Below are 19,683 nucleotides of genomic sequence, written 5' to 3'. Positions count from 1 at the left end.
AGATCCTTGAAAGTTGATCCTCTGCAGCATCACTTGTAAAGATTTAATTCTATCAGCAAAACCCTCTCCTTCTCTTGAAGTTAGTAAGCATTTTCCTGGCACAAGGTATTCTTCCAGAAATGCAAAAGCTGATTTCCTAGACATTAGAACAAGATCTTTTAATTAATCCTTAATGTTGCCTTAACTCATTACCAAATCCCAGGATAAACACAAGCCTCATCCAAAAACTCAAAAGCACCGTAAAAACCTGAAGTTATGGTCTCAAACCAACACATTTCCTCTTTAGAAATATAGGAAGATGCAGTAGTTACAAACAGTTCATTTATTGGGTCTTAAACTACATACACAATTGAAATCATAATTTTGGCACTACGCTATACAGTGGTTACATCCATGTGCTGACACTCCTTAAATACTGCCCCAGGAGCACTGCTGTGCTTGGAAGTTGGGGATGAGCCACACAAAGGTCTCAGTGCTCCTGGGGGGTTTTGCATGAAAGATGAAACACACACCAGTTTATGAATTATTTCCATGTACCTCATGTTCTATGAATGGATCACACCAGAGTATGTGATGTCAGCATTGAGAAATGGCCACACGTGTTGCAGTAAAATATGAATGAGACAGTCATGAGATACAGGAAAAGCAAAACACACCCTCTCAGACACAGATATTCTGTTAAAGAAAATAATTTAAAAAACTAAAAATGGCATTTGTTTTGATACAAAAGCCAGAACCACTACTGTATTAACATCTAAGTATGAATCTTTACAAATTAATCTCACAATGGTGTTATGTAAAAGGTTGCAAACTGTACAATGTTTTGTCAATGCAATGCCTCTACAATTTATACAGTCTTTTACAACTATGTAATACATATTAAACAGCTTGTTAAACAGCCAATTGATACCAGTCTCTTAACAAAGCTGCAAGCAAAAAAACACAGAGCTTCCACAATCTTCAAACGAGATATGCTTGCTCAGTCTTCAGGAGAATACACTGTTAAAAACTGCCTTTCCACACTATGCATACATTTCATTCCGTGGATTCAACCACCACTAACAGTCCATCATTTCCTATCTGTGGGCTCTAATTACATGGAAACGCCCATTTCCCCCTTAAAAATATGCAGGCAATCATAGATTTTTTATTCCACACGTGGTCAAGACACCCCCAAAAGCCTGGCCAGGCAGCAGGAGCTGCCCATGCTGCGTCCTGCCACCCCTGCGCAGAGCTCGGCTATTTACATTTGCACAAGGGAGAGAATACAAAAAGGCAATGCTGCCCTGAGGTGGACTGGATGGTACTCAAATCCCAGTAGTGAAAAATAAAACTCTGAGGAAGGCAGGCCCCCGCGGTTGTGTACAGACTGGGGGAGGAGTTCCATCGGCAGAACTGGAGAGCTCCACTGAGAAAATTCCGGTTTGTGGCACTCTCTGGTTCTGCGTATCCTTAATGTTGGGAACAGGGGCAGAAGAAGGGGTGAGGGATGTGCAGTGTAGGTCACTGTGTGCAAGGAAGCAGAAACAAGACTGATGTGTGATGCAGGCCAAGGAGAAGGGTCTTGCCATGAACTCACGATCAGGCCCTGCAGACGCAGCCTTGGGGCTCCCCCAGCCGCTCCTCGGGGAGGTGCAATTCCTTTTGAATAGAACCAGGTCTCTACATTTGTATTTTAAAGTGGTTTTGATTAGGCATCAGGATTTCCAGCACAAAGTTCTCTACATGATCAATTTCTTTTGAGTTTCCTTTATTTCGCAGAAAAATTCCCACATCCTCATTTTTCCCAGGAGAAACCTGAAAAGAAAGAAGAAAGAGTTCAAAAACCAAATATTGCCTCATGTTCTTGTTTATTTGAAAATATAAATTAAAGCTTCTCTTGGAATACTGTCACAAAGCATCACAATACAATAGAGATGGGAATCTTGTAGTGTAACAAAGAGAAACCCCAGGAACGGATTCACTCTTTGGGGACATGCCTGTGTGAAGAGCCCTGGCGGCAAAGCCAGAGCGTGGAAGAAGAAACTGAGTGGTAGCAGCCATTCCCCATGCTGAGATGTAGGTGATAGCCTGGACTGGGTGGTGTAAAGTCCTCAGAGGCATCAGAAGTACAAAGCAGCATTTTAGGGGCACTGCCAGGGATTTAAAAGGCAGCAAACTGGCAGAAAATGGAAAAAAGGAACATCAATAAATGTCTTAGCAAAGCACAGAGATTCACAGAAAGATGGGCAATATTTAAAATATTTAACCAAAATAAATCTGACCAAAAGCACTGGGGGAGGCAAGGGCCAGAAATTTGACTGCAGCATTTTCCCTGTGGTTAAGGATTCTTCCCAACTCTGGAGTAGAATCCTAAGAGTGAAGCTTATGGCAAAACCCATCAGCTGACCCACCTATGCATAATAGCAGGGTGAAACCAGGAGGTCAGTGAGCACCAGGAGCTGGTCATCTGTGAACTGCTGCTTGTGCTCCTGCCAGTTGTCGTGGTGGGTCCTCCGGAAATTGGACAGCGTTTTCTTCACAGTCATCTGCCGGCACAGTTGGGATGGAGCTCTGTCAGTCAGGAATTCCAGCTCCACACCAAACCCAATATTGGATACAACAGACACAACTGCTCAGTACCACCAAGGGTTGGAGCAGACCCAGAGGATAGGAGGGCTCTGGGGAATTCAGCCCAGGGTTTTAATTTCCACATTTCTGGTTAGTCGTTTGACCAGGGTCATGACTCCAACATTCTTATAAAAAGGATTCCTGGACCTACAATTTTGAACTGGGAAACATTTAGAGATTCTTAAAAAATAAAAGCCAAGTGCTTTTCTCCCACTGCCTTTTCCTTGGCTGATCCAAAAGGATGGTTTTGGTCTGAAAACATCAAAGGAATTCTTCATCTCAGTTCTCTGGCTAGAACAGCCACAGTCAACAAAACCCAACCGACAGAACAAAACAATAAGAGATAAATGCAACTATTTCTTTAAAAACTTATTTCTAGGGCAGCTCATAACACTTAATTTTAAAAATTCCAGACTGATGTTTTGGTTCAGGTTGATATTTCCTAGAATGGAATGCACAAAAGGGACATCTTAATTGAAAAAAAACCCACCTCAGTAAAAATACAGTTCTTGCAGCTTTTAAATTTAATGCTTTACATTTGAAAGTAAGGACAGACCTACCACAAAAAATAGTTAAAAGCAGATCATGCCTTAAAACTATTTGGAGTCATTTAGTAAAAAGCAGCAGAAATTAAATTTCTCTATAGGTTCCTATGCTTTTCTAGGAAAAGAGAACTAACAATGAGTCACAGGGATTCAGCTGTGTTCTGTTAAATAGAGAACTGCTGTATTTTTACCTCAATAGGTTGGGGATCATTGAGGTGGGCACTGAGATCCATAAGGAGCTGTGGCATCCAGGTGGGCACATCGTAGGGACTGGACAGGATGCAGGCGCTGAGCCCCAGGACGCCAGCATGGCGCTTCACCAGGTCTGCAAAAACAGGGCATCAACCCACATCATTAAAGAAAATCAGCAACAAACCCCCTGGCACTGCAGAGACCTCCAGCTCTGTAGAAATCCAGAGAGTTCTACAGACATGAACTTATGTGGAAACCCTAAAAATCCCCTCAAGGAAACTTCCAGGCTTCACCCTGAGAAGATTTACCATAGAGGTTCCCCGCCTAGGCTGAAAGAGAAGACTTCCTTCATGATGTCTTGCAAAACTACTGCCAGTCTACCCTGGATTGCTTCCCTCATTGGTCACTTAACCGTGCCTCCCCAGTTGTTCATCCCTCAAACCCCTCTATGAGTTGCCTTGCTCTTTGTAGTGCCCCTGTGCCCTCAGACCATTGGCCACTGAGTCCATACTTAACCCCTGAGCAGCACGTGGTCTTTGTCTCCTGCCCATGATCCTTTTGGCATGCTGAAATGAACCTTTCTGGAAAACATCATACAGGAAGGAGGCTCTTCCTGTCTTTCCTCTGCTGAGGCATGTATGTGTGCACGGACTTGAAACGGCTGTTCCTGTGGCCTGCTCTGAGCGGCTTCTGAAGGAGACGCTTCGAGAAGGGAGCAGCATTTTCACGATCCAGCCACGACGCTACCACGGACCTCCAGACAGGTTCTGCTTCCTGACTCAGAATCCCAGATTCGTTTTCATATCTTTAATTTTTTATGCCTTCTTCCAATAGGAATCAATCTGCAACTGCTGGACACTTTTATAAACATTCCAAATGAGCTTCCTTCTCTCAAAGAAGCCAATGAATAACTCATAAATGACACCTCCATGTTCCCTCTTTCTGCATTCAGAGTGTTTTCTCAAATCCCAGAACTACTGGACAATATGGAAAGCCAAACTTCTGTGTCAAATGACTATGACTCAGATGTGCTAAATGCCGATGCAGAAGCCAAAGTTTCAAATCAGCATCAACTAAGGGGGGGTTTGTTCTGGTTTATTTTTTGGTTGGTTGTTCTGTGTTGGTTTTTTTGGTTTTTTTTTTTTTTTTTAGAATAAAAAAATCCACACAGCTAACAAATAGAAATTAAGGTAGGCAAGGAGTGGAACTATGTTTTGACAGCCAAGGAACCGTATTTATTGAGAAACTTGCTATCATCTGCATCCTTATCTGTGTGAACTGGAAACTGGAAAAACCTCTTTAGTGTTAGTCCTAAAAGAGTAAGAAATTAATTTAACGTAGGAATACATAATAAAAATATTTGCCTTTGCTGTGTATTCTTACCATTTATGTTACACATCAAATTCTATGGCAGTCTTATGTTACCCAAAACACTGATTTCTTCCTGAGCTTTCTTACCCCCTGAAGGAATTGTGTCCCCCACTGAGGCCAGGTCCCTCTTCCTCTTCTTGGGGAGCCTCATCTTGCAGAGCTGCTCGAAGTGAGTCTGCATGGGCCCATCCATGGTGAGGAAGTTGCACTGCAGGAGCCCGCTGAGCGTGGTGGCAGCCATCTCCCTCACCTGGGCACAGGTGGGACAGAACACAATTTATTTATGCCATTACTGCCATTTTAAGCACACCCAACTAATCCAAGTGGGCAAATCTTGCTCAGCAAAAGCCTTTGAAGTACTATCCTGCTATTAGTTGTTTATTAGATGGCTCTTTAAAATTAAAAACCATGCTTTGCTGTAATACGGAACTACTGTCACAAAAATTGCCATCAAGGGACCTTCTACTCAAGCAAATAATGTAATTTAACTCTATTGTCAATAGAGGAGCTTTAGAAAGTTTAGAAACAAACCTTGACCAAGACTAAATAATCAACCTGCTTCACAAAATTCCTAACAGGCTCTGTACTGACATCAGTTTTAAAGTGGACTTTACTCAAAAGCATTTCGTTTTTTCCCTGACAAAAGCAGAAGAGCTTTTCCAATAAAATGCAGGAGGAATTCTGCGGCTGATTCTGTTCTACCCAAAGCACAATAATTCTTTGAAAGACACAACAAATGCTGGATTAATAAGCAACAAAACAAACTTTATGATTAACATGCATGATAGACCTCTTGTCTCAAGTACCAGATCTCTGCACTACATGCAGAGAAAAATAAAAACAGAAACCCAGGCTGAAAAAATATTCTTCTTAAGGGTATCACAGAAACCTCAAAGAACAAGACTAAACTTAGCTTTCATCTAATTGCCAAGCCATTCAAAATACCAATCTCCTTTTCCATTCCTTTTAAACCAGCCACAGCACCTTGTTAGTGAATTCTGAGTAGAGACAACTCATCCTTGCTTTTAAAAACAAGCGACTAACCCATCAGTATTACTAATTTCTCTCATCTCCTCAAATCTCCCAAAGCCAGGAAGTTAGAGACATGTAAAACTGTATTTAAATTGGGAGTCCCTCCAAAACTCACTCCCACTTTCCATAATTATGTTCTGACAAAAGACTCCCAACATTTACAAACTTGCAAACCAAATTAACTGGTTGAGATGCTGCCATCAGATTTTTGATAGGTACATTCTGTCACAGGTAACTGCAAACAGAACATTTGTCTCTGTGGAGCACAAACACCTCCCAGTGCTCTGAATACAATGCAGCAGATTATAATAATAAATCTCATCCTTGAACACCATGTTCTGAGCCTCACAAAGCCATAAGTACAGCTGCAAGAGCTGCGATAATTAAACAGAGGGAGTTCGAATAAGCTCTTGAGATTCTGGCCCATTCCATTTAAATTTCTACAAGGTACTATTCTAACGTGATCTACTTTGCTGATAGTGAAGAAGGATGAGGTGAGAGGGCGGCAGTGTTGTTTTTGAGTCCCTGAAGAGCTGAGCTATTAAATGAGACGCGATGCGCTAATACAAGAGCCAGACACAAAGCAGCTCGGCTGGGAAGTGAGCGAGCTCCCAGGAGAGCTGGGCTCATTTACATCTCTACTCCCTGTATTACAACCACTTTAATTTCTAAATTAATCACCCAGCTAGAAGGAACACTTTGCTGTGAGAAGCACCTGGAAGCAAAGCCTTTAAAATCAGCAGCTGATCACCTCTGGCACTAAATAATGTATAAATGATCACACTCACGATGAAATACAGAATATATAAAAACAAACCCCCATGGGGTTTGGGTTTTTTGGTCAGAAGGGACTGATCACGGTCTATAAAAGTGCAACAATATCAGAACAAAACCACTCAACAGCACCAGCCAAACCCAACTGCAGAAGTTGCAAGGGGCTACTTAAACAAAGAGAAAATACTCTAATTTCTTTAAAACTGCAGTGCAATATGAAAAATGCTTATCAAGACATGAGTACTGTGCATATTAAAACAATCATCGTCAGGTCTGGCCCTTTGTATCAAAATAAGCAAAAAATTAGAAGTATCTTAAAACCCAAAAATCAAAACCTCAGTTCTACAGAGCAAAGACAAAAGACACCAAATCCTAGTCAAAGCTAATGATTCTCATCTTAAAAATCCAGCATCCAAAAGCTACACAGGAGTTACTCAGCAGGATACTGCATCTTGTCAGTTATTACCAAGAAAGAACAAGATTATTTTCCAGAGAAAAGTGAAAGCTTCCATGGCAACAGCATGATCCAGAATGGTTAGGAACACAGGTAGGCTTTTCGGATTTGCACCTCTGCAGTGCAGAGGGATAATTTGGTACATTTAAAGTAACTGGATAAATTGCATTCAAGTGAATAAAAGGTATTTTTCAAAATGGTGTGAGATTATGAGGTAAGTGTTCTGACAAACAGCTTCTGTAGGATTGCAAGGTGATGCAGAATCTTTCTTCTAGAAGGAAAAAATCATCCAAAACCAGGATTTCATTTATATTTGCTAACTGCATGAACACCAGGGAAAATGATGGTGCAGGGGAGACAGGCCAGGCAGGAGGTTAACACTAAAGATTCTTCACTTTGCCTAAACATGACTTAAATTCACATAACTTAATGCAAGCCCCTCAGTTTTAGGTAGTTCTTGATGTAAATATAAAGAGTATTTTTGTCATTAATATGATATAACTAGATGTGAGACAGACCTATAGAATAACAAATAGTGGTTTTACACACTTCACACAGGAACAGATTTGACCTTAGATGTTGCATTTTTCTACCAACACACATTTATAGTGGAATTAATAATATCCCTGTTTCATGTACCAAAACCAAGATCCATGCACCATTCTGTGAAAAAGCAGAGGCAGTGGACTTAAAAAAAAAAAAAATAATCACTAATGGAGTATTTAATTATCAACTATTTCCCTGGAAAGAATATGAAGGAAACAAATCCTATAAAGCTAATTTTCAAAGCAGGAAGAATGCTGAACTAGAAACACATCCTGAATTAATTTACATGTCAGCTTTTCCATAAAACTTGACAAAGGCAAGAAACAGGGGTGTGAAAGCAGTGCAGAGAAGGCATCACTTGCCTCGAGCTGTTCATCTTCCAGAAGTTTTATCACCAGCCACCTGATGTCATTGACTGCCTCACTGTTGTTGAGGAAGATGAAGAGATTGTAGAACACCATGGTCTGGAGGTAGGTTAAAATGGTGTATCGGGCATGCCAAGAATTGCTTCTTGCTGTCTGCAGTGAATAAATCAGGGTGAGAAGGCAAAAATGTCAAAGAAAGCAGGCCCCTAATGGAAAGTGAACAATATTTAAGAAAAAAATTTTGGGGGGCAGTTGCAAAGAACTTCCTTTTTTCAGGTAATTTTGTTTCATACACTTTTTATCTCCAAAGGAGGCAGATATTATTTAGGTCATAATTTTCACAGGCGTTACTTCCAAAGCAGATTGTTAACAGAAACAGATTGTAAACTCCCCCCAAAAAATCAGATTCAATGGCACTTCCTTAGCTGAAGACTCGTTCTGAAACTGGATTTTGAATTGTTATGCTCATGAGGAGACTAAAAGTGATCCACTACTGAACCAAACGTTAATATATCAAAATGTGGCTCACTTGGTTATCAAAAGTAAGTGGCCTAGATATTAAACAAGATGCACTTACTAAGTGTTTTAAACCACTTTATATTTAAAGTCTTTCAGATCTAAATCAGTATTTGATTTACTTAGAATTGTAAGTATTGTACACTCTTCTCTTAAATGAGAAGAAGCTTTAAGCTGTTCAGACCATACTCACTTGTTTTAGCACCTGAAGTACCAAAGGCACTTGCTGAGGATACAGCAAACCCTGAGACATCAAGGACAAACACATCTTAGCATCTCTTTTGAGCTCATCGTAGCTGTTGTCATTCTCCACGGGTGCAATCTAAATAAGAGCAGGGAGGGACCAAAACCTTGTTAGTAAATAAGGATTGGTGACAGCAAATTCCTCAAAACAAGGGTAATCTCATGAAAGGACAGCTGTCTAGGAAAAATACATTCAATACAACACTGAAAGATTAGGTTAGCTGGGAAAAACAATCAATATGACATTAAATAGTCCCAGTAAATAATCATGATACCCAGGTGAGATTTTGGCCATTCTCTTGCTATCAAACCCAAATAATTTCGTAATTTAGATCCAGGTCCAAAACTGAGACAAAGCTTTACCAAGGTCACTCTCACTTCAATAAACCTTTATTTTATGGTCACACAGATTACTGTTGGGTAATTTATTGATGCCTGTGCACTTTGGGCACACAAGTATGGATTATTTCAGAGAAGTAAGACTGGATGACACAGATTCCAAGAATACAGGAAAAACAGGAGCTGCTTAGAAAGAACTGTGTAGTCAGGAAACAAACAAAAATAACTCAAAGTCCCTTAGATAATCATGGAATGGTTTGGGTTGGAAGGGACCTGAAAGGTGATCCAGTTCCACCCCCTTGCCTTGGGCAGGGGCACTTTCCACTAGAGCTGGTTGTTCGATGCTGCATATAACCTAGTCTTCGAATATAATAAATATATATAAATAAAATAATTTCAGTTTATATATATAATCCTGTGGAGTCCTGTTTTGAGGAGGCTGAAATCTGATCTCCCCCCTTTGACCTAAGCACCTAAGACTCCTCCCCTGAAATACCCAATAAAACCTACAGCCCTGCCCCTGCTCACCCTCTTTGTCTTTACCCTTCTTTGCTCTCACCCCCTCTCTGGCCCGGGGTAGGGGGGAATAAATGGATTCTCGTGCTATAACAAAGACTTGTCTTGTCTGTTGCCCTGCCCGTGGTTGTAACCTCCCTGGACGACTGTCACTGTTGCCACATGATGCAACACAATCCTTTTTTAATCAAACACAACCAATAAAGGAGAAACGAAAGGATGCACCTTGAAAAACAAAGGTAGCAGCTGGAGTTGCTCCGTGACAGCTGTAGAGAAAGATCGTCCTGCACTTGCCATCAACCACTTCAGAACTGTTTGAATAAAGGGAAACAATCACTGATTAAGAAGAAAAATACTAACAATTCTGCTACACAATTTGCAGACTTCAGTCATCATGTGCTAAAATACCCCCCATTCCTTGACCTCCTTAACTCACTTGTTTTCAAGAGTTTAATGCCCTGAGTTCGCTCGTCTTGTTCGCCGACTCCGTTCTCTTCCATAACATGATTCTGGATTTCTTCATCTGCTTCCATGAGAGGTTTGAGGTTTTCAAGTATCCGGGTAGTAAATTCATGGACATGAGGAGATTTAGTTGGAGCAGTGTTCGGCAAGGAAACATCTATCATGAATATGTAGGTCAACACACTAAAAAAACAAACAAAGCCAGCAGGAACACACAGTGAGCACGACTCTTGTCCAGAGAGCAGTGACCTGTGAACTCCAAATGATCCAAGATCGATCGCATGACCTTTGAGGGTTAATACTTAGGAGAAAAATTCCTCTCATCTTCAATTCAAAGCTACTTAAAACGAAATGTCTCTTCTAAAAGCTTTAGAGATGTCAAACATAGATATAGACAAATAAATTGGCAAGGCCCTGGCACAGGTTGCCCAGAGAAGCTATGGCTGCCCCAGGATCCCTGGAAGTGTCCAAGGCCCAGCTGGACAGGACTTGGAGCACCCTGGGATAGTGGAAGGTGTCCCTGCCCATGGCAAAGGGTGGGACTGGATGAGCTCTAAGGTCCCTCTCAATTCAAAACATCCTATCAAGAAATGACAAATACAAGACAAATCATCTGCAACTTCTGAAGCAGGTCTGTTAATTATTTATCTGATTTTTGTTACAAGCATTAATGCTTTTCAGGTTAATTATTCAGCTACCTAACTACCCAAATAAAATGAAGAGTTAAAACCCAACATGAACTGCAGCAGACAACACTGACCTTCCTATTCTCTCTCGGACATTCTTGTAGACCTGGGTGAGTTTGGGCTCCAGGTACTTGAGCAGCCTGTGCAGCAGCTCTGGCACTCTCCATTCCTGCTGGGCAAGGCCCCCTTGCAGCACATAAAGCCGGCTGGGAATCAGAAAAGACCATTTTTAGTCACACAGAGCATTCCTCCTTCCCCAGTCCCCTCCAGACTTTGTTTGGGAATGTGCACAAGTGTATCAGTGCATCAGAGTGTCCTTCAGTGAGCAAAGATGGGTAAAAATTGCCCAGTAAAACAACAGTACTGCTGCTCTGCCAGCCCCAAATCTTCCCATCTGTTAATTGAGTTATATTAAAAAAATTATCATGAAGAATCTGCCGTTGTGTGGGGAGAGCTAATTGAAAAGCATTGCCTTTGTTCCCCTCACCTACAGGGCAGCTGGCACAGCTTCCTCTCAATACAGCTTATCCAGACTGTATTTCCTACTCTGGTCAACCACAATAAAGCAGTTCAAATTAATTTTACCAGGCATCTACAAATGATCCTCCTTCACCACTCAGTGGAGATTCCAACAGCAATTCAAACAACCAGTGCAGTTTCCTAGGATCTCTGCTCTCCTGGAAAAGAACAGGGAGCAGAGATGTAAGTAAATGAGGGAGGTTGAAAATGTAAATAACGTATAAAATAAGGAATAAACAAGGAAAGTTTTGACAGAGATCTGTTTTGCATCCTCTGGGTTTATTTATTAAATGCCGGCAACATTCAGTATGTTTTCACAATGACCCTCAATAGATGAAAACCCCAATATAACTATACACAGTTTTAATTACTTGGTAAATACAATCAGAATAGAAGGCATTTTAGCTTCATTTTTGAAATATCTTAATAACCATGCCTGAATTTTGCTAATTAGGGTTCTGGCTGACAAACTACACCGAGTTCTGCTGAGTGATGAGGAAGAATTATTGACCCAAGATATTTGTGACCTACCACTGACGCTGCTGCTCAGTATCACAGCTCCAGTTCACTGCAGGCATGTTAATCCACAGTGGATCCAGCTTTAGGAGACAAAAAATGGGATACTTACACAGGAGGTGGCAATGCAGGTGCCCCAGTCATTGTATGTTTCCACTGTGATGTTGGATAAAGCTGTTCGAAGCAATGGACACAGAAGCTTCCAAAGTTTTTCCACCTGCTCAGTAAAAACACAGGAGACAAGATTTTGTTATTTAAGGATCGCAAACCCAGTGCAGATATTAAAATATCTTCTTTATTTTTTGTACAGATTCTCCCAGGATTACTTTCTGGCATAGACAGCTAGCCCTGAATTAAATAAATATTTAGCAGTCCAAGGTGGACATAAGCATTTATTTCTATTGGAAATTACAAACCACATCAGATTTGCCATCTCCTTAACAACAAACTGTTCCTAGTTTTAATACTGGAGCATTTTCCTAACACCTGGCAAGAATAGGCACCAAACCAAGCAATGAATTGTGCTCCAAGTTTGGCAATCGAGACCTCAACTTCTAATTGGGTTAATAATTCAAAGTTACTCTTTAACTTCCAAGAATGACCCAAAAGTACTGCTCCAGCACCTTCTCAAAGGTCCAGTGTTTAGAACCTCTTATGAGGCCAGCTATGATTTCAGCTAGACATCTCTGGGTGCTTTCGTGGGAGTCTGCGACCAGTTGCTCCAAGTGGGGCTGAAGAACTGGGAAAAAGGCATCATCAAAGTTTCTGAAAAGGCCCTGGAAAAAAAGAGGGGAAGGGGTCTTGAGGAACTATCTAAAACACCGTCTTCCCAAGAACATCATAAAATTCCGCAACACTGGAGTTTGAATATGCAGAAAGTGAAATGACTTTGCCTTTTTTAAAGAGCATTATACACCAAGTGTCCTTCAGACTATTACAATACTCTAAATATGTTTCCCTAAGCAGTTAATCAGAAGAGAGGATTGATAGAATTACTCAGAACAGCTTTAAAAATCAATGTTTTGCAACAGTATGAGCCCAGCAGTCTGTGGCTTTTCCATGGTCTGGGAATTGTCTACAAAATTAGAGCAATTTAGTGATTGAGCTCTCCTTACCTTGAAGAGGCAAAATCTGCGAGGATTAAATTTGTCCTTTCCCTTTCTGTCTTCTAAAGACAAAAATTTTATTAACTGCTCAACAAACTTGGGATCAGAAAAGTGATCGTATATAATTTGTTCTGCCTGTAACAGGAAGAAAAAAAAAGGATTAGCTTTGAGGTGTTTGCTTGTCACAGTGATATCCCAATCTTTACAAGTCCCATGCTTCATTTAAATTCTCAAGGGAAGAGATGCCTTGGTTGTCCATTTCCCGCTTCATTTTATAGGGAATTATCACAACCCCTAAAAATTAGTCCTTCCCACTGTCATGGGACATGACCTTGGTCTCAACTCTGATCATGAAACAAGAAAGTGCTCATTAATACAATTATTCCACGATCCCTGAGACAGAAGCAACAATACATCAAAATAATAAAACTCATTCTGGTATGCTGACACAATAAAAATTAGAAAAATACGACTAAAATCATCTTGTGGGGAATCTTCACAGTAATCTTGTGGACAAGATTAAAAGAAGAAAGGAGAGGTACTGTTTAAAAAAACCCCCAAACTTCCACCTCTTACCTCTGTCAGCTCATCTCTCCTTCGCCCAAGCTTTGGCTGCTGCTCAACTGGAGCATAAACTGTCATAGTTCTGCATATTAAAAACAAAAGATAAGTAATAAAAAGTTAAAAAATAAAAAAACACTAGCACACATTGTTGATTTCTGTAGTGTTGTTTTCTATGTTCTCAATATTAAATAGAACTTATCCTCAACTCCAAAAGATCAAAACTTAAAGAAGAAAATTTACAATAGAAAGAAATATGTTATTAAAGGTTTTGCAATACAAGCAATCCAGAATTATTAGGGATAGAATACTCTACATATATCTAATTTCCAATGTGAATATTTCATTTTAACAGCAGCAGTTAAACAGCCATGTGGAATTTGTCCCTTTTTGTGCCTATAGCCCATACAGATAGAAACGGGCAGAAACGAAATAATAAACAAAAAGCCCCAAACCAACCAACACAAAATCCACCCAGAAATTGTAAAATGAGCAAGGAGCAAAAAGGACAAAATAAATTGCACTTTTTTTGTGGTCCAAACAAATTAAAAAAAATATATATATATATATAAGGAAAATTAAAAAAACATAATAAACATGATTTCATTTCCCACAGAATTTTTCCTGCTGACTTTCTCAACTCCACCTCAATGCTAATGCAACTCACTGGGGCCAGGTGTAATATCCCCAGTGTGTTTTCTCCACAAAACAGCAGGATTCCCAGGCTTCCTTGGTCTTTGGTAGGCTCTGGCTATTGTAGTGCAGCCATTGGTTGTCAGCTCTGTCACCAGCCTGGATGTTGGAAGGCTTCAGGCTCCCACCTGATCCAAAGGAAAATCAATATTAGCATGTATAAAAATGATTAAAAAATATATATATATAAATTAAAAAGGAGACATACAAATTGTTCTCACAAATTACAAGGTTTTTGGAGAGGAGACAACTCCCAAAAGGACAAAAAACCAAAACAAACAAATGAAAAAAACCCAATTCTCCCCCCCAAAAAACCAAACAAAACAAGAAAAAAAAAAAATCCCCCAAACCCCCCACCAAACCAAAAAAAACCCCAGCAAACTGAAAAACTAACAATTATATTACTTCTACAACATATTTACCTATTTGCTTAGAACATTAACAATCAGGGAGAAAATAAAAGCTCATGATTCTATGTTTAATTTAACCAGAAGGCTTTTAAAAACATTTTAGGATAAATGTAAGATATGTCTTATATTAAATGAAACATACTTATTTTGTAAGGGCAGATGGGCACTTTCTTATGTGTTCTCTTAAGCTGCTTAAGAATCCCAGCCACAGCTGAGATGGCCACCTAAAGAAAAGTAAAAAATGGGCATTAATGTATTTATTCCATACATTTCCCTCAGAAGGATGTGGCTCATCATCCCTAAGTGTGGCTCATCATCCATGGAGTGAACCCATAATGAAATAATCCTGGTTATTTCAGGGGATACAGGACATGCATTACGTTATAGGCCAGAAAACCCTCACTGATAATTTTGCTTTAATAATTTGAATTTAATATTGTTTTAATAATTTCTGGAGAGAAAAGAAGGTTTGTTTTGAGCCTCACTGAGGCAGCAACAGAACAAGCAAAGCACTTTGACGGCTCCCTTCAAATAACAAGTGCAGGTGGGAAAAGCAACCATCTGCAAAAGAAATTCTGCAAAAGAACTCTGAAATAAATAAGGACTCAGCCCATCCCACATCTTCACAGTTTACAGATTTACATGTCACGCTACAGTGCTGCCAAGACTGCCATTTCTTGGATTGGGAATTTTGTACACGTGCGTGGCTGGAAAGGGGAGGAGGGAGTTCCACCTCAGTTCTTGTGCTTTATCCCAACAAAACCACACAAGCACCTGATGTAAAGCCTAAAGAGCTGCAGACCCAAAAGGAAATCCTGCTCCTGGGCTCACCTTCCGAACCACAATCGCATCGTGGTTGAGACATTGTACAAAGAATTTTATGGCACGGGCGGGCAGGATCCTGTCATCCCTTAGGAGCAGGGACAGGAAGCCAATGCTTATGTGTTCAAACTTCCAGGGCCTGAAAAAAACCCAAATATTCAAAACAGAGTGTAAATACCAAGGTTTATCTACTGGTTTTACTTAGAAATTATTACATATATTAAGATCATGTAAATACATAAATTAATAGCACTGCTGTAATCAACGAGCTTAACTCATTTTGGGAAACCTCCAGAGTTCTAGGAACGCACAGGTGGTAGAAATATAAAATACATGGTGTAAAATACTTACAGGGATATTATTTTAAAAGTTTTTTAACACAAGTATTGTAGGAACAATTAGAATCTATTCTGGTGTCAGTGTTACAGACAGAACCAGAGCTTCTTAATTAAAAAATTATTAAAACTCCTCAGTAAGAGGCCAGACTAATTAAGGAAAAAACTTAACTCCAAGATGCGATGATGCCTTATATTAACAAATCAAGCTTCCAGTGCAAATAAATCCACAACCACGGTAACTATCCTCTTGGATATTGATCCATGCAACCACCTCCAATGCACCCTGAAAAAACGCTTTCATGCACAGAAAAGGGGGACTTACAGATTTCTCTGTTCCACACAGTCCAGCAGCATGTTAACCAAATTTTCATAGTTCCTAAGAGAAAGAGAGGGAGTTATCAACCACATGGTACTGAGAGATCCATTGAAAAACAGATGAAAAGTTCCTCAACAAAAGGTGTGTGACGGTGAAAAGGAAGAGGCAAAGAAGAAATAGAAGTGTAGAGAGAAGATGAAGCCCAGCAATCCTTGGATATTTGGGATTTTTCAGTTTAGCCACTCTGGATGACGACATTTAATGTGCAGTTCAAGGAAGCTGCACTCACCTCACGGCCTCAGCATTCTTCTCCTTCTGTCGCTGAATTCCCAACTGAATTTCCTCTGCTCCCAGAGCCTGGAACTCCGAACCTGGCTGTGCTGACTTCTGCAGCAGAACAGCCACCTCCATGCATTTCTCCGGAACCTGTTGATGGACAGTGCAAAGATCTGGGACTTGAACTCCCAAGTTTTTAATGTCTCTGCTTTGGAATCAGCAGAGTACAGAATTTCCTTGTCCTTACAGACAGGCCTGAACATCAAGGAATTGGTCACTCACTGCAAAATCCAGTCCAATGGTTTCATACTGCCGATGGATTTTCTCTGCTAGGTCATCAAAGAGTCGGACTATGGATGGTTTTTCCAAGGACATGGCTTTGCTAAGCCCAGAAGAGACAATTGCTGGCCACGTCTGTGCTATACAATCCCAGTCGTGCAGATTGGCCAAGCACACCCCGCTGTGATTCCCAAGAAGACAATATAAGGCACCCTGTGGAATGGAAGATGGAGTTTGGGAAGGTTAAAGCTCGGCTCATCTGTGATATTGCCATATGCACGCACCCACACAGAATAAAAACTCAGCCGAAGCTACCAAATCATTAAAATGTCCATAAACATTCAGCCTCACTGTCAAATTACTGAAGATTTTGCACTGAGTCCTCTTCATTTAATGAGACTGGAAGCCCTGCCAATTAATTTATTCACAGATTGGCTGCCTGATTTCTAAATTATGGTAGAGGAGATGATTCACAACTGCTTCACCTTGACTACAGCTTCTCAATTTCCATTCCATAACTTAAAAATAGGTGCTAACTCACATTTTGGTAATACCTGAGCACACAGTGAACAGATTTATACACAGTATTTCTCTTGAAAATAGATCTAATACAAATAATTCCTTACTCCAGTCATGCCGATTAGCCATGAAAATATCATTCATGCTGATAAACATGCAAATCCCACTTTCCCCATTAAAAATTCTCATGAAAAAACACTTTCAAAAGACAGCCACAAAACCAAGTTAGTGAGGCAGTACTTTAAATTGCTTCTGAGTGACATCTTGCCGGTCAGGACGCAGGAATTCCAGAACTAAGGGAATGATATCTCTGCAACAGAAATTGTAGGTTCCCAGAGCAGTGAAGAATGCTTGCTGAGCTTTACTTCTGACCTGAAACAAAAAATTTACTAGATAAAAATAACATCCTCATCCATTTCAGTTATTTATACATAAAAGTTTTTATCATGCATTTGTGCACAGAAACAAAATTATTTGTGGAAGGTTGTTAACATCCCACCCTGTTTATAAAAATCTACTTCTTGTTTCTGGCATTTACATGAGAATAGCTACAAAGTTCCAGAAGATTCTTTATGTTGCCAGAAACAAGGTGTTCTTAAGATCATTTGAAAAGCAAACAGCCAGAACAACAGATTTAGTATGCAGAATCACTTGAAGAGACCAAGAAAATGCTCCATAAATCTCAGTTTTAAAAGGGCTACTCCTCACCTGCCCATAGGAACTTGTGGACAAACACAGAAGATCCCTGATCATCTCCTGGTGGGAAGTTTTGTATTCACAGCCTTCCATTGTCAGAGTTCTCAGCTGAATTCATGGGGAGCACAAAGAAAGGACAGACTGTTTTTATATTTCACACATATTGAAACACCAGTGCAGCAATATTGTTATCATGACATTTAGCTAACTATGCAAAGCAGCTTTTCAAGCAAATTAATGAGGATTGAGGGGAAGAAATACCTCATGCTGCAGCATAACCCTGTCGATCAGCAAGGCTCTGATGTGTTGCTTCTTTCCTTGAAGCTGTAAAAAAAGGCATCCCTTGGTTTAGATTTCAGTATCGGATCTGCAATTCAGGAACCAAAGCTTCACAAAGCCAAGTCACTGACCCTGTTCTCCATTGATTTTTTCACTAGATTGAAGCTTTTCCACCGTGAATCAAACTCATGCTTGTGAGACCCTTGGAACTGCAAAACATCACTGATAATCTGTGGAAAGAAAGAGGATAAGAGTGACTGTTTTGCAAAACAAGTCATCTTGCCTTATGTTTTACAAATGTAAAGCATACCTTTATTATTAGAAACAAAGACTTGGTATCATCTTCTGAATTATCAAGAATGTAACCTGCAATTGGGAGAAACGAAATGTATAATCAGAAGGAAAAGAGCTTTAAAATTAGGAATAATTTGGTTTTGCAAAGCTTAACTTAGCATTACAGGCAAAGTAAACAATACGATTTCCTCATCTATAAAATCCTACTGAAGTATGACATGGTTTTAGTTATAGGAGTGATCAAACTTACGTAGCAATTTCCTTGTAACCCTTGCAATTGTTTCTCTGTAATTCTCCCTGGATAAATCTAAAAGGAAACAAAACATTTTCTGTTAATAATACAACAGCATAAAAAGCAATTTATTGTGGAGCAGACTATTCAGAACTGGCAATATGAACTATTACAAAAATAACCATTTGTTAGATCTAAGGACATGGCTCTCATCGGTTTATCACCTCAGCTGCTTGGGTTTTATAGGTACACAACCTTCTTTATCTGCCTTGACAGCTGGTTTTATTTCTAAGTTCAGGCAGTTCATTTAGCATATGGGAACTGAGGAGCACACAGAGCTCCCGTCCCCAGGGAGATTGCTGCAGCAGATCTTGTGTATCGCTGCTGAAAATAAAACTGCGTGTACACAGAACTGTTCTTGGTCATAAAAACCCATTTCTATGAAGAAAAGAATCAAAATTATGGTCTCCAAAGGAACCCATTGTTTTTAACAAAAAAAAAAACAAACACAAAAAACCCCCAAAACAAAAAAAACCCCCACAACCAACCAAACAAAAAAAACCAACCAACCAAAACCACAAACCCCAAACAACAAACAAACAAACAAACCAAACAAAAACCCCACCAACATTTAGAGCCTGCCTGAACAGACAGGGATCTACTCACCATATTCAACACCAGTGTACAGCTTTGTCTCTTCCAAAGACACCAGACTTGGGACCCTGCATGAAAACAAACTATCTATTACTACACATTACAGAAATAACGAAGTCTGTGCATTTCACTGGTGTTTAGTTCATTTTAACAAGTTCAATTTCATGCCAGCAGCACACAGACTTCTGGATTTAGTAATAGTATGTCTTAGTTCTCACATTTATAAGTTAACCGTCCCTTTGGGGCAGACTTTGTCAGACGCAGGGACACCATAAGGACACCCTGAACCCAGAATTTTGATTTCCCAGTTAACAGAACCTCATCAGTTCTATTAAACTGGCAGAAATTTGGTCTCTGTCAAACCCGTGAACACACTCACTGAAACGCACATGGCTCCCTATTGTAGGGAAGGACAGGAGAGTTTGAGTCCTTTCCCGGCAAGTGAATTTTCTGTACCTTGGTATTTACTATGAGTGTTCCCTAAAAGCAAGCCTCTAGCAGCAGCTGTGTGACAACGGCAGT

The 19,683-nt window shown here is 40.1% G+C and overlaps 1 protein-coding gene across 2 annotated transcripts in view; it reads right to left on the bottom strand.

The window, feature by feature from the left end:
• Positions 1 to 307: 307 nt before the first annotated feature.
• PSME4 (proteasome activator subunit 4) overlaps positions 308 to 19,683 on the bottom strand; it is a 47,393-nt gene continuing 28,017 nt past the window's right edge. For both annotated transcript variants that reach the window (XM_040057877.1, XM_040057878.2), the window contains 27 exons: positions 19,174 to 19,229; positions 18,526 to 18,582; positions 18,292 to 18,347; positions 18,113 to 18,211; positions 17,964 to 18,026; positions 17,715 to 17,810; positions 17,247 to 17,378; positions 16,491 to 16,700; positions 16,222 to 16,358; positions 15,939 to 15,992; positions 15,288 to 15,417; positions 14,599 to 14,680; positions 14,021 to 14,174; positions 13,369 to 13,438; positions 12,802 to 12,927; positions 12,310 to 12,462; positions 11,799 to 11,903; positions 11,237 to 11,328; positions 10,726 to 10,857; positions 9,940 to 10,148; positions 9,729 to 9,814; positions 8,599 to 8,727; positions 7,887 to 8,042; positions 4,806 to 4,968; positions 3,347 to 3,480; positions 2,394 to 2,528; positions 308 to 1,797 (listed from right to left, as the gene is read on the bottom strand). In XM_040057877.1, coding sequence (XP_039913811.1) covers positions 2,394 to 2,528; positions 3,347 to 3,480; positions 4,806 to 4,968; positions 7,887 to 8,042; positions 8,599 to 8,727; positions 9,729 to 9,814; positions 9,940 to 10,148; positions 10,726 to 10,857; positions 11,237 to 11,328; positions 11,799 to 11,903; positions 12,310 to 12,462; positions 12,802 to 12,927; positions 13,369 to 13,438; positions 14,021 to 14,174; positions 14,599 to 14,680; positions 15,288 to 15,417; positions 15,939 to 15,992; positions 16,222 to 16,358; positions 16,491 to 16,700; positions 17,247 to 17,378; positions 17,715 to 17,810; positions 17,964 to 18,026; positions 18,113 to 18,211; positions 18,292 to 18,347; positions 18,526 to 18,582; positions 19,174 to 19,229 — 3,016 coding nt within the window. In that variant the 3' untranslated portion in view covers positions 308 to 1,797. The remainder of the gene's footprint in view (positions 1,798 to 2,393; positions 2,529 to 3,346; positions 3,481 to 4,805; positions 4,969 to 7,886; positions 8,043 to 8,598; positions 8,728 to 9,728; positions 9,815 to 9,939; positions 10,149 to 10,725; positions 10,858 to 11,236; positions 11,329 to 11,798; positions 11,904 to 12,309; positions 12,463 to 12,801; positions 12,928 to 13,368; positions 13,439 to 14,020; positions 14,175 to 14,598; positions 14,681 to 15,287; positions 15,418 to 15,938; positions 15,993 to 16,221; positions 16,359 to 16,490; positions 16,701 to 17,246; positions 17,379 to 17,714; positions 17,811 to 17,963; positions 18,027 to 18,112; positions 18,212 to 18,291; positions 18,348 to 18,525; positions 18,583 to 19,173; positions 19,230 to 19,683) is intronic.

The sequence above is a fragment of the Hirundo rustica genome, chromosome 3 (genome assembly GCF_015227805.2).
Source record: "Hirundo rustica isolate bHirRus1 chromosome 3, bHirRus1.pri.v3, whole genome shotgun sequence".
Taxonomy (NCBI): domain Eukaryota; kingdom Metazoa; phylum Chordata; class Aves; order Passeriformes; family Hirundinidae; genus Hirundo; species Hirundo rustica.
Note: the sequence above shows the minus strand (reverse complement) of the source record. Positions and strands in the feature narration are given on the sequence as shown.